Genomic DNA, 15,190 nt, shown 5'->3' with positions numbered 1-15,190 from the left:
CATACTTTTATTTACTATAACAACAGAAACAAAGCAAAGTATGTGAAAATATCAAGAGTTTATTTTAACCTGACATCATCTTGATAAATACGATATACAATAATTACAATCTCTAATTAGTTACATATAATTGTATCTATAAACTCACAATCACTAATTGTAACTGTAAATTTCAAATATATAAAAAGAAAAAAATTGACCAATATTATCATTTTACAATTCACTTATGAACTAGGTTAGCGATAAAAAATCGCATATACGGGGCTTAAAAATCTACACGTCTAAATATTTGATAATTTAATATCTCTAAGGAATTCTCGAAACTCCCACGGGAACAATAAATAACATGTTACTGGGGCGACGACGTTGTAAACAGCTAGTTGGATAGATATTTTTAGAATGACAAGTATATTATATTTAAACCTAACACAAACTTAATAAACTACCTGTTTTGTTTCAGGACAAATTGCTCAATAAACTGGAAGAGAATGAGCCAGAGCTTGCCACTTCACCCGAAGAAGAAGTAAGTATCGTAATACAACTACTAAATCAACCTTAATTAGAGGTATATAAATACAGAACCCTGGACAATTTACACCGAGCTATCTAGTCCCACGGTAAGCAGAGCTTGTGTTATGGGTACTAGATAACTGATAAAAATACTTAGTTTTTTTTAATACATGCATGTGTATGTATTTTTAATACATATAAAACACCCCGACCGATACAAACAATCGTACTCATAAATGATGTGCAAGGAATCGAACCCGCGAATCAAAGCGACCATCGAAAGTAGGCGATGTGCTAATCCACTTGACCATCGAGTCAGCCAGATATGTTTACACCTTAGATTACATTAGTGGAGTTTTATATAATATTCTGATAGTGAAAGAATTTTTGAAATCAGTCTAGTAATTTTTGAGTTTATTAGTTACAAACATACAAAACTTTACTGTTTATCAATTTCATTCATGTTAGTCTTATATTACCACTACAGGCTTATATTAAGACTTTATATCAGGATCTTACTTCTATCTAAAATGGGACACTAATTAGACCAAAACAAATATCCACGTATGTAACCTATCTACCTATGGACCTATGTGGAAGCATGTAATACCTACATTTGTATAGGTATTTATTATTTTCACCTTGCAAGTTTCAATGAGATATTTTCTTGTCATTTGTAACAGACAATAGTTTGCGAATTACTAAATAATTTATTGTTGAACGCAAATTGGGTACGCCTCTACTTCTTGAATGAGATTTTATGGTAATTAATTCCGTTTACCTTCAATTAAAATCAAATTGATAATCTTTGCCTAATTATACTATTATTTATTATTTTAATAACAATCAAATTTTTGTTTATATTACTTGATTGTTTAAAATGTTTTACATAATTAATGATACTGAGACGACGACTCTAGCTGTGCCCGCATTTTCACCCACGTGAATTTTAAAACCTATGTGTTATTCTGATGTTTAAGCTATATTATTTTAAAGTTTCTTTAAAATGCATTTACATAAAAGAGTCACAAAAATCCATCCATCCATACTCACAAATATTCGCGTTTTATAATATAAGTAAGATATGCAGCATAATTTAGGTAAATATTATGTATATAGTAATAATATACTATAAATACTAAGTAATATAACAAAGAATAATTACTCGTGTCGTCATCATAGAGGATACAAAATCATTATTATAAAATATGTGAGGATTCGAACCCGCGACTATCCTAACGTCAGACCCCTGAGGACGCCTATAACTATTGCATACTTTCCGACCTATCTATATTATTTTCAGTGCGTAATATGTGTCAACGCAAAAGCAACGATGCAAACTTCGCCCTGCGGCCACCGAGTGGTTTGCCGTCGGTGCTTCGTGAAGACCATACAGATGGCGGTTAGCCAGCGACTGCTACCGCTACGCTGCGTGATCTGCCGCGCCAAGATATTGAGGCTACGGCAGGCGCCTCGTCTTGTTACCAGCAAAAGTTGGCAGGTTCGTTTAAAAATGCATTTCCATTCCATTGCCATTATTTGCTGTTACTCCAGTGACCACGGTTAGTGCAACCTACACGAAACATCGAGAGGTAAACACCTATATTTACCATAAAATTATGCGTCCTAAAACCCGTTTTAACTATATTAATGCCATTACCAATTATTAAAGAAATTTAAAGAATTACGTAATTAATTGTAAACAATTATGTACTAGATTATGAAGGCAATTTATGAATATTTTTTACTGTAGAGTTTTTTTTATAACCAAATTCAGGCAATATATTATGATATTATATACTTCTTCATACAAGAATAATAGGGTTCACAACTCTGGTCATTACCTACCTTATATCCAAACTGAAGAAATCGATACTATTGTCGTGAAAGTTATATATTACTACTATTAAGTAGTAATATATAAAAAATGTGATGCCATATGCCTTTTCAGAATTGTCTGATCCAATGAATTGGTTCCCAAACTTGTTTTTATTTATTTTAGCAAGGACCACAAGGTATAAGAAAATAAATTCGGTCTATAAATAAACAAAATATCTAAAAAAAGAAACCGTGCTGTTGACCGACCGAATAATTATAATTCGCCCACGGCCATCCGCGTGCAATACTGCCCAACTTTCGCACTAAAATTAAATTTAAAATAATAATGTATAAGTTGGTACTTTAAATCTTTCAAGAACCTTATTTAAACTCTTATGGACTACAGGTGGATCGCTGGATCGATCTATGCTGGATTTAGAATCATTAAACTTTAAAAGCAATATCACCTTAGTATAAAAAACTACTCTAATTTGCTAGTTAAAAGTTATTGAACTTTGTGTTTAGCAGATATAGCATATGAGCATAGTTTTCAAATTGTTCAACAAACTACTGCAATGAGAGCACTCGATCCGACATTTCACCTATCTCGCAGCTATCTCGGCTACATAAAGTTACAAGACATATTACAACAGGAATACTATTAGATATAGCAAATTTTCGACAACATCAGTTCAGGGAAACAAATCTTGTTGGATTGAGATTAGATGTTCGATGAGTATTGTTCGATGTAACATTCTAAGGACGTAAATTTTTATAAGACATTGAAATGTATTGCTTGAAATAATTAGGTATCGAGTGGCAGCGGGAAGTCGTGGTGTGTGCCTGGATCAGTGTCGAGCTACTCAGTGGGAGCCCGCTCCGTGCCTGCTTCTGCTTCACTATATTCCGTCACAAGTGGAGAGTCTTCCCTATCTGGTAAAATATCAATATAATTTATGTTTGCGATCTCTATTACCATTAGACGTTAATTAAAAATAAAAAAGTACCTAATAATTTTAAATATGAAACGTTGAATGTAGTGTTGCGATGTAGCTTTGTTTGTTCTTGTAAAATATATTATACATATGTATAGAATACCTAAAGGACATCATCTATAAGTAAATATATTATAGTATCTACAGATAGTCAGATTTTAGACCCTTGTTTATTACATTGTATGATATAATGTAAATAAGAACTATATCTAATTACGGAATATAGTACAAAATATGTATAATTCAAGAAATAAATAACAATATTTTCTTTCGAGTATGTACCAAAATCCAAATAATAAATATATTACATTTAGTCGGAAGCAGTATTAAGTATTCCATTTAATGGCGAAAACATTGAAAACAATCTTCTGTATAGACCTTAAAACAACAAAATACGTAGAAACAGTAAGTGGAAGTAGGTACATGATACCTACGAGTACCTATAAATTAAGGAAGGAAAAAATATTTTGCATTACTTTAGATAACACAGATAAGATAATGTTACATATTTTGAATTATACGCCATGAAGTAAAATAAAAAAGAACTATTCAAAGTATAGAAATTAAAATATTTTGTAATGACATATAAAAGTTAAGCTAGGTTTATATCAAAATTTCTAGACCCCACTTACAACATTCTTATAAAAACTGTGATCAACTGAAAAATTACATTTCGTCAAATAGTGAATATGACGATATATTATTTATATATTAGCGCCCTCGTGGTAAGTGGCGTAAATACTAGATTTGAACAGTGATTTGTGCATGTCTAATGGACAGGTATAAATCAATGTGTGAATATACCCATACATTTGAGCTATGACACTATGAAACGAACATCACAAACTATCTCAAGCAGACAAAGACCGGTATTTTGTAATGTATTAGTAAGTACTTTGAAAGTAACTTAATTATTTCTTAATTAACATTCGTTGTCTAGCATTCGGTTTGTTTGAATCATTCACAACCTACTCCATGTTCAAAGATATGTAAAATTGTCAGATACCTAATCTCCATTTAAATTTTGGAATACCTATAGGTAATAATACAATAATAAATTCGGTTTGCAGAATGTACCACTTACATAGGTATATTACCGTAATCGCACAGACCTTCAAACTGTACTTAATAAAACCTGTTTCATCTCTGAATTATCACAATTAATTTCAGTTGCAAGTAATTAATATTGATGTCACATAAGGACGTTGTGTGATATCAAAATTAATTAGTTGCAAGAAAATTCCTTTATTAATGATGATTTAATTAAATAAAGAAACCCGGATCTTATTATCAATCAGTTTGGATACATTAATAATTAAATACGGCATTTTCCAGACCTATATACATATGTAATATATATATATATATATTACAATAAAGTTAATATAATTATATATATTATAACCTCACAAAGTGGCACGTAAAGATATATAAAACGACTACATAGATAAATGTTCCGTATAAATTCTGTATATGCTTGCATATTAAACGTTTATCAAAAGAATTATTATCTAATATATAGGGCATTATAATGTTAAGAAATAAACATACAATATAACTATTCATGACTGATACATGAAAACATCTCACATCCGGTACCAAAGATATTTTGTTGGTTAAATTTGTTATTCCACTCATGAAACAGGATAATGATTTTATCCAAGGCTATTAATTGTAGCACTGGCAAATATTACCTTAACATTTTATCTTAAAAATTTGGTATTCCAGGAGTGTCTTCCGTGTCATCAAATAGCGGTGGTAATGTGATAAATGGGTGTTCAACAAAGCTATGTGGAGGAGCGAAATGCGGGGGAGCGTGCCTTGGTGCTGTGCCGCGGGCGACCGCATCCACGACGCCGCCCCGGCCGCGGCAACCTGCCTCCAATTCTTTGCGACGATCCCAGCATCATAGCATGAAGGTAAAACTCATAAGATATACTGAATTCCATAACCGACAGAAAGGGTAGGGTTAATATTGCTAGCAATTTACCATGTGAAATGTCTCCACGCTCATCCCTTCTGTAAATAATCGATGTTAATTTATGATGAATTCGCCTTCACTGGAAAATTATGTATGTACCGTCGTATAATAAGCCTCTCTTGCTAATAAAATTATTCTCATCTTGAAACAAAGATATTATATTGCAGAACTTATCTAGTGACCTTTGTTTAAGAGGAGCAATAAGTTTTAAGCTTAGATTTTATTTATATAATTTGGCAACATTTTGATAATGGACCTGATTTGTACCGACTCGTAGCTATACTCATAATATAAATGTATACAACACTTTTCAGGCGAGGCTACAAGAGTATCAAGTACACAGTTATACGGGAGGGCCAGCAGGGGAGCCCTCAGGGCGGCTGCCGCCCATCAGAGAGTTTCAAAGAGAATTCCGCGAAGGACGACGAGAAAGCGCTGCCACAGCCTCCTCCTCTACTAGGATAAGGTATTAGGATAGATAAGGATTAAAAAACAAAATCCTGTTTATTAGAAATAGTTTACATTTCTCTTCTCTAAACCAAATATTACCTAACACTAAATTTAATATCCATAACCAAGCGAATAAAAACAATCATGAAAACAGATTCATCGATATAGACGCAATTCCCAATCGAAACATTGGCATTACCTAATTATGAATTATTCATTGAAATATTAAATATTCAAAAAGTATCAATATTCGCCTAACACCTAGTAATGCAATCTAGCATTAGACTAGTCAGAGTAATAGATAAGTATGCAATAAACAAATTAATTTATTTGCAGATGTGCACAAAAGATTGTAACGCAACTAGAAACATCCCCACAAAAAAATAAACAACATTTCTTTCGGCCTCTAAAACCATCGAATAAAGATGATCCACCCAAGTCTAGAGATCAAAGCAAAGAGACTGAACGGAAAAAAGATAACCCCAAAACAAAACCCAAGAAAGAGGATAAAAAGAAGAAAGACGATGAAAACACAAAGCAAGAGGATAAAAGCAAAAAAGATGAAAGTAGTGACAACAGAAAGAATGAAATAGCTGAGAAAAAGAAGGAGGAAAAATTAAGACTTAAAGCCGAAAAAGAAGCGAAGAAGGAAGCCAAACAGCTAGCAAAAGAAGAAGAAAGACAAGCAAAACTCCTAGCGAAAGAAGAAGAAAGGCAAGCCAAATTATTAGCAAAAGAGGAAAAGAAAAAAGCGAAAAAGGAAGCGAAGCTCGCAGCGCAAGCAGAAAAAGAAAAAAACAAATAAAGATGCGTTTAAATTTTTACATTGTAGAAACTCGTAGCCGTCTTAAAATTAGATTCGAAATTGTTATTATTGAAGAAAAGTAAAAACAATTTTATTAGCGTATACTTAGCAAGTCTATCGTAGTCCATACATAACTATTAATTACAATAAAATGTTAAAAAGTATTTTTTTACTTCAATTGAATAATATTCTGTTCATGCTTTGATACTAATTTATATCAATTATTTTGATCTCGTTTAGCTTAGTTGCAATTTCCTCTTGAAATTGTTATTTATATTAGGATTGTTGTACATAGTTTTAATGTCGAAAAATGTTAATATGAAAAGCAATCTAAATACATAGTTGTTGGATCATAGTTGGAACTCTACAAACTGTGAAGACTGAAAGAATGGGATAATGAAATCATATCGTTTTGTAATTTAATTATTTAACATTAAAGTTAAGAGCTTTGTGCATTCCAGCACCGCCAAAGAATTTATTTATTACGTAGATACTAATTTTGTCAATCTTAGTTTATCGGTAGATAAAGCTTTTATTAGTATAAGTTAAGAATTATTTTCTTAATACTAATGTAATTATTGTAGCCCGTATAGAAAAAAGATGCCGTTTAATACCAATAATTTGAAATATTTCAACACTGGACTGTATGACATGCTAATACATTATTATACTATGAAAAATCGTAGCTAAGGAGAAGTACGATTGTTAGCTGTAAAAAATGGTTACTGCTGTGGAATTAAACATCTACTGTGATTAACTGTACTAAAGTAGCAAAATAGTCTTGGTTTACTAATGGCCCGAAACTGCCTAAACACGATAATGGTGATTAAGAATTTAAGGGAATTATTTTATTCAAATCTTAAATCAAAGGTAGAGGACACCGAACATAAGTAGGTACAAAGAAATTAAAACTATTTACGTCAAAACAGTATGTAATTGTAACAAAAATGTGATGTACCTTCTCGTAACATTTTTCCGCTTACTTATTTATACGTATGACCTTACTAGGCGTTAGGACGAATGGAAGACGTAACAACAGAGGAAAATTATTTAATTTTGAAATACTATTACAAGAATCTTAAAAAAGTATAGGTACATGTGTATAGGTATGACTTAGTCATACAAATATTCTGCCTATACGTATGTATAGGTAGAATATTTGTATGACTTTTTACCTTTTAGACGTTATAGGCATAATTGCTACCATATAAAATAAACAAACCTTTTTAAGATTCTTATAATAGTATTTCAAAATATAATATTTTTCCTCTATTGTTACGTCTTCCATTCGTGAAATATTCTACCTATACATTTGTATAGGTAGAATTTTTTGTATGACATTTTTAAATACTTATTCTATACCCGGCAATTACAAAATAAAAACAAATAAAGAAATATGAAGATACGAAATATCGTAGATAGCACGAGAGCTGGTGACGGTCTGCAATAGTTTTAATTTAATTTGTACCCGTACCATAGGCATGATTATTAACTTTGATTACTATTCTGAATTGTACTTATAGATTTACTCTTATAGTAAAAAATGTAACTAAAAATATGCAGTTTAATTTTACATTAATCAAATTTAAAAATATTATCAAATAAATTAATTACATGCATAAAAGCGTGCAGATTGATCGTTATCACCATGTCCACTATTTGCCAGGGAAGGCCGTTAATTAAAGTGTTAGGTGTGACGTAAAGAATACCACTGAACATTAAAGTTTTTTCGGACTACTCTAATGCTTTTGGCTTCGGCTGGCGATTAACAGCTTCACCGGACGATAGAGGACGAGTGTAGATGGCACTCTAAGACCGCGGAAGGACTTATGTAGCTGCTAAAGACGAACTCTGCCTGACGGATACAATTTTAGTCTGAGGGCACCGCTAGTGGTTGGAACCTCTGCTCAGGCCGTCGTAATTTCGATCCCCGCTTGCATTGGACGGGGGATGGATCAGAGGGGTAACATGGCAGATAATTATCATGTTTCAGTTTGTAAAATGTTGCTTTTATTATAAGAATTATTGGAATCTTTCTTTAACCATTTTTAATATTACCTATATACCATTTAATATTATATACCCAATACATAATTGATTCTTTGTTATTGTTAACACGGCAATTTTATGAGCAATATCACAAGTTATACTCAGCTTGTTATTCAAATAATATAAAGAACCTTTTACTTTTATAAAGAGACGTTTAATTATTAAGTACATTGACATAAGTCGGATTATATAGTACATAATGGTTCAACCAGTTCTACTATAGCTCTAATAATTTATTGCCTTATTTTATGATATATAAACTCATAATCATTGTTTTCCATAATGGTCAATAGACACAGTAACATTATTACCTATGGTAATAAGTGTTGTTTATAATGCATCTACTTGCAAGTAGGTATAAGATATTAGCATAAATGCTACATTTTTATTTGCATTACATAAGATCTATCGTTAATTAAATCTTGACTACTATTTTTCTTTGCATTTAATACTACCTATTCAAACATATTCATTTTATTATATTACGAATGGACGAATAATGGTTAATTGTTTACATTTTTTTATACCTATTATTCTATACATAGGTATAAAATCCCCGGATGGTTCCTTATAATTTTAAAAAGAACTGACCGCATTCTCTTAGGCTATACATTCATTTGTGTGTAATACATTGGTGTATAATTCGGTGCAGTTTAATGAAATTAATGAAATATCCGTGCCACGCTAGGCACATATACCTAAAATCTCTTTACTAAGTCACTAAACGTTAATTTCTAATTACTTTTTATATATTGCGTATGCTTTATATCTGTACGTATATATGTTAAGTTATAAAATAAAACAAAAAAGAACTGCACTTAGCAGGACACTCGCAGACATAAAAAGGAATATTATGAAAAAAAAAGTATTACTGTAATTTATTGTTTTCATTCGAGAAAATATTACTGATAGTGCCTGTAGGAGGAGCCGCAAATTATTAATGTCATGACCCTACATTGTATTAAATAATCTTTTATTACCCATTATTTTAAAATCTGAAATTTTATTACAGTAATTTTTAAGACGATATACGTCTTATAACCATGTGATAAATTTACGTCCAAATTATAAAAAAAATCTCATTGAAACATTATGTGTTATATTACCAGAGCACACTACACTGGCAAATGTTGCCCAAATCTATAGTGGCTCTAGTCGATATAATTATATTATATGTTTTTCGCCGCATTTCATCCATTGTCATTACTAAATGCTCGCTAGTGTATTCATGTATTTTGTTGACAAAATTATCTCCAAATGTATACATTACTATAGTAACTTATTGATATCCAGAGATTAATACATAGTGTAAATACCCAATTTAAACAGTCAGTAAACTGTAATTTCGTCGTTTATTGCGTTATAGCCCATTATTTGTATGTCTTCTCTAATACTTCATAATATATCAATGAATATAGATGTTGATCATTATGGGTAACAAGATAATATAATTAAAATTATATGAAGCAATAAATATGCCGAATAATTATTATGAACAAGACATTTTTACCAATCAGAAAGTGTACTTACTTAAAATACATTTTTATACGATTCAGTGGCTGTATTGATTAAATTTTATAAATATATATATATTCTGATATAAAGCACATGGCTATAATAATTTAATCGTTGTGTGACATAAATTTCATATATAAAGTTGTCTTTTTAAATTCATTAACTACAGAAAAATTGTTTTTAAGATCTAAGTGCAAAGGTTCTGTATATCTGACTTGATACAAATCAAAGCATTGATGATTATAAATCATATTTTAACCGAAATATAATGTAGAATCATATCAGCATACAGATAGTTAAGTGTTGACATTAATTTTGTTAGAGTTCCACCACATGTCGGAATTTATTATTGTCAATCGTTAGAATTTCCTGTAAATTAAATAACAATGTTACCATAGCCCTATTCTTTTATTTCTTCAAACTTCCACAAAAATTTACAACGATGCAATAGAAATAATTAAGGAAATAATAAAAATATATAAATGCGAAGATAGATAAAGAAAGGTATTCAATAAACCTAGTGATCTAGGGGTTTAGCACAGCGCTTTACTTCTGACAGTCGCGAGTTCGATTCCTCGCACAGTACAAACATTTGTATTCATTATAATAATAATAATAACCTCAGGACAATTCACACAGCGCCATCTAGACCCAAGTTAAGCTAGCTAAAGCTTGTGTTATGGGTACTAGACAACTGATACAAATACATAGATAATTTTTTTTTCGTAAATACATACATATTATACATAGAAAACACCCAGACTGATACAAACAATCATACTCATGAATACAAATGTTTGTGCATTGCGAGGAATCGAACCCGCGACCATCAGTCGTAAAACGGTGTGCTAGACCGCTAGACCACAGAGGCCGTCAATCATTAATATGATTATATGTATCAGTCTGTGTGTATTAGGGTTCATTCCCGGGAATTCTCGGTTCGAGAATTCCCGGGAAATTCATGGGTTTTGTTCCCGGGAAATCAAGCTCGAGAAAAGTCGAGAACTCGAGAAATCATATACCTATATAGAAATTAAATTGCCCTTTATTTTGTTGCGTGGCGGCGCAATAATTTAAGAGATTAACGTTTTTGTTTTCTTTCATGTTATTTTTTTATTTTGTAGAAACTATTTTTGATTACGTTGTTTTTTTTTAAATAAGCAGCCAAAAATGGTGCTGTCGTCTATACATATAAATAAAATTGGAGAGTATGTTTGTAATAACCGGTTTTTACTGCATGCATGTGAATATAAATACGGAAAATACACCAAAAAACTACTTTTTAAAATTTTTGTCTGTCTGTCTATCGATCTATTTGTTCCGGCTAATCTATGAAACGGCTGAACCGATTTTAACGGGACTTTTTTTGGCAGTATTTGATGTAATAGGGAGTAACTTAGGCTACTTATATTTTAGAAACATTATTTTATTGTAAAAAAATGAAGTATAATTCCACGCGGACGAAGTCGCGGGTACAGCTAGTTATAAATATAAGTCTGAATAATTAGGTCCTAAAAAATTGAAATTGGCGTTTTGTAAGGGAATGAACCTGAAGTATTTTTTAGAAAAAGGGGAACCTGAAGTATTTGTTCATCCTGGACAACTATACCACATATATACATTATCAAAACCTAATATTGTTTTAATTTGTTTTCAAAATATAATATATTAATTTAAGCAAAGTATTTCTATGAATTTTTTAATAAATTTTAAAAACATTTCTTTTTATGCACTTTTGCATTTTGTTTTTGCACTTTGGACTGCCCCATCGGAGTTTAATTTTTTCCCTTGCAAGAAGTTATCCAAATTTCGAAAAAAATGGTAATCTGTTGGAGCAAGGTCCGGGAAGTACGGTGGTTGTCTTAGACATTCCAATTGAAGCTCTTCTAATTTGGTAACTGTCTGTTGTGCAGTATGTGGTCAATTGTTCTTGGCGATTCACCAGCCTTGGTTGTTTAGCAGCTAGCTTTTCCATTATGATTTCTCAATTGCTGACAATACACATTTGCAGTAATCATCTGGCCAGATTTAAGAAAGCCGAAGTGAACAACACCGGAAATAGTCCACCAAACGTTCACAAGTAACATTTTTTGAGCCAATTTTCGCTTGGGGCAGGATTTGGTTGGTTCGCCAGGGTTTTGCAATTGCAATGCCATTGCAATGAGCGTTTCTGATTATCGTACGAGATCCACTGTCCATCACAGAAAATGATTTGATTTGAAATCCCTTCATTATTATGCCGGTTGATTAATGTAACGCAGCAGGCTACGCGCGTTTGTCGATTCACTCCATTGAATTCATGAGGGACCCACTTTTCAAGCTTTTTCACCTTCCCAATTTGCTAAAGGATTAAAACAGTTTTGTCACTAACACCGCAGCCAACAGCTAACTCGGACGGGTTTGCGATGGATTCGCTTCCACAATAGCCTTCAATTCTTCATTATCAACCTTGGATTCCGGTCGCCCACAGAGATTGCTTTGCAGGTCGAAATTTCCAGAACGAAAACGTTGGAACCAAAAAGGCACGTGTTTTCTTTCACGAGACCACTGCCGTACACATCATTAATACTTCGAGCCGTTTAGCACCGTGTAGCACTGGTGCCATGGCGGAACTCGTACTCGTAAATAAAGCGATATTTTAAGTTTTTTCATTTTGTATGCTGTGAGTGACCTAAAGTGAATAGCTGTATAAATTTGGAAATGGAATTCCTAACCAAAGAGGAGATATTTGAGATCCAAGTGGCCAGTACGACAAAACGCCAATTTCATATGTAAGGACCTAATAGTATTTCTCTATTTAAAAAAAAATTAATTTATTCATAATATTAATGTTTTTAAATATACTCAATAAAAGTTTTATTTGAGAGGAAAACCACTGAATTTTTTGAGTTATTGGAACCAAATAATATGAGAAAACGTACGTAAATGTAAATTTCTCGACAACCCGAGAAGACCCGAGAAATTGAAAAGCTCGAGAAATCATGAACCCTAGTGTGTATTCTATGTATTGTATTTACAAAAAAAAGTATTATACAACTGATATAAATCTAAGTATTTATATAAGGTTGTCTAATTCTATGTAATATTATCTTATCTGTGCTAATACCCATACCACAAACTATGAGACTAAAAGACGTGTGAATTGTCCATTATTTATAACAAATAATTTTAAATTACTCACTGCTGTCTTCAGGATGTAAATTATTTATGTTAAAAAATCAATTGGTATGCAACAATTAGATTTATTATCTACATTGAAATGTGTAACAATTCACTTGATTACTAAATATAAACAAATGCCAATGGCATAAAGGCATTTTGAAATTCGTCTATTCTTTGAAGTTATCACCAGCGCGCTCTAACAATTCTTCTCCAGTCTTCTTCTCAATGCGCATATATTTATTCACCATTGGCATATAGTAGTATGCCTGATAATCCTGACGTTCACCCATTTTCTTTATAATCTGTTTCTCCAAAGCACGCAGCTTTATCTTTTGAGCTTCTTCATCAATGAAATGCATAAACTTTTCATATTCCTGTAAAAAAAGATGTCTTGAAATACATCCAGCATATCATCATAATTACTGGCTTAAATACTATTTAATTGTAATATATATTATAAATGGTGCAGAATAACATAGAATGTTAAAAAAAATTGTAATGAAATGAAACTATTATGATTAGAAGAAAATAACAAGGGCAGGATTAACTGCTGGCTGTGGAAATAAATAAAAATCTAAAAAATATTTTTTTTAATATGCGCTAATTTTTATAATCTAAGATCATATAATTTAATTTAGTTGACATAAAATTAATGGAACAGTAATCAATAATTGGAAGAACAATTAGCATTTATCAGATTTGATTGCTTTCATTGTCTGTCCCTTCGAGTTTACCACATCCAGTATTGTGGTAATGCTTTTATATATATTATTATTAAAATTATTTTGTTAAAAAAAATATTCCATGAGGAGTATGCACAACATAACTGTTAATCCAACCATATAAAATTATGCTGGAGTACATTTTTATTAGAAATATTTATAACACTACACTCAAATCAAAAAAATAATATCTGACTAACTATCTGTGTATTTAAATTATTAAAATACATTATATGAGAATATCTAGGAGTTTATCTGTCTGTTCATCCTGGACAACTATACCACATATATACATTATCAAAACCTAATATTGTTTTAATTTGTAATTTTTATATTCCATATTAGCTTTACTGACAGAATTTCAGACCATTAGCTACATTAAAACGTACCTGCTGGGGGTTGTTATGAACATATCGAGCAATAAATCTTGTAACTGGATGACGATGGTACTCCCAATGCTTAGGATTGTAATCTTCTGGGATTGGCGTCAATTGAGCAGGCCCAATGAAGATATTGCTATAGAAGAGTATCAAACTGACAGGAATCAACCCTACCATGACATAGTAGTGAAACATATCCTTGAATTTGTGCCATTGAAATCTGCAATAATAACAGAGGTTAGAAATGTAAGACTATATAAAAACTAATAAATATCATATTATTAATAATGCTATAATTTTAAAACATATTTCTAGAGATTCTAACGTAAGATTATGTTAATAAAAAGCATTATTTATCAAAAAAAGTGGTTAGGTAATCGATGCAAGGGAGTCGGTACCTGGATGGTTGCATAGCAAACGTTTTATGGTGACCAGCGCATAGCGCTTTGTTTGTTGAAAAAGCTACATTTTGAATACTACATGGTGTTTTGATGTTGTTTTTGAAGAGATTTACACCGAAAGATCGACCCAGAGCACTCCAGGACACCATTTTTATTATGACAACTATTTGACAATTGTAAAAAAATGTTACCAACTATTGTCAAAATTGTCCCTATAAACCATTTTTACCAAGAAGTTAAACATGTTTCAAACACGACACACATTTCAATTTGTACATGTTTTCTTGATGAAAATTATAAATATGTACTACCCATAAGTACTTTGCAAGCATATGCCCTCAGTAGAGGACTTCATTATTCATGAACATAATATTCATATGGAAATTGTTTTGTAAAACATCT

General features: G+C 31.5%; 2 protein-coding genes across 3 annotated transcripts in view; one reads left to right on the top strand and one right to left on the bottom strand.

Annotated features, from left to right (window-relative positions):
- The window catches only part of LOC131843901 (nucleolar protein 58), a 66,298-nt gene extending 56,884 nt beyond the window's left edge, over nucleotides 1–9,414 (top strand). For both annotated transcript variants that reach the window (XM_059192684.1, XM_059192683.1), the window contains exons 2-7: nucleotides 461–523; nucleotides 1,814–2,011; nucleotides 3,138–3,264; nucleotides 5,052–5,242; nucleotides 5,619–5,770; nucleotides 6,091–9,414. In XM_059192684.1, the coding sequence (XP_059048667.1) occupies nucleotides 1,844–2,011; nucleotides 3,138–3,264; nucleotides 5,052–5,242; nucleotides 5,619–5,770; nucleotides 6,091–6,559 (1,107 nt within the window). In that variant the 5' untranslated portion in view covers nucleotides 461–523; nucleotides 1,814–1,843 and the 3' untranslated portion in view covers nucleotides 6,560–9,414. The remainder of the gene's footprint in view (nucleotides 1–460; nucleotides 524–1,813; nucleotides 2,012–3,137; nucleotides 3,265–5,051; nucleotides 5,243–5,618; nucleotides 5,771–6,090) is intronic.
- A 3,921-nt stretch (nucleotides 9,415–13,335) lies between these two features.
- On the bottom strand, nucleotides 13,336–14,956 carry LOC131843957 (NADH dehydrogenase [ubiquinone] 1 beta subcomplex subunit 5, mitochondrial). Its single transcript, XM_059192741.1, has 3 exons — nucleotides 14,786–14,956; nucleotides 14,397–14,607; nucleotides 13,336–13,659 (listed from the first exon to the last, which is right to left on the bottom strand). The coding sequence occupies exons 1-3, from the start codon at nucleotides 14,935–14,937 to the stop codon at nucleotides 13,453–13,455; spliced, it is 570 nt and encodes a 189-aa protein (XP_059048724.1). The 5' UTR covers nucleotides 14,938–14,956; the 3' UTR covers nucleotides 13,336–13,452.
- Nucleotides 14,957–15,190: the final 234 nt, after the last annotated feature.

The sequence above is a fragment of the Achroia grisella genome, unplaced genomic scaffold (assembly GCF_030625045.1).
Source record: "Achroia grisella isolate CSIRO2021 unplaced genomic scaffold, CSIRO_AGI_Agris_v1 utg359, whole genome shotgun sequence".
NCBI lineage: Eukaryota > Metazoa > Arthropoda > Insecta > Lepidoptera > Pyralidae > Achroia > Achroia grisella.
Note: the sequence above shows the minus strand (reverse complement) of the source record. Positions and strands in the feature narration are given on the sequence as shown.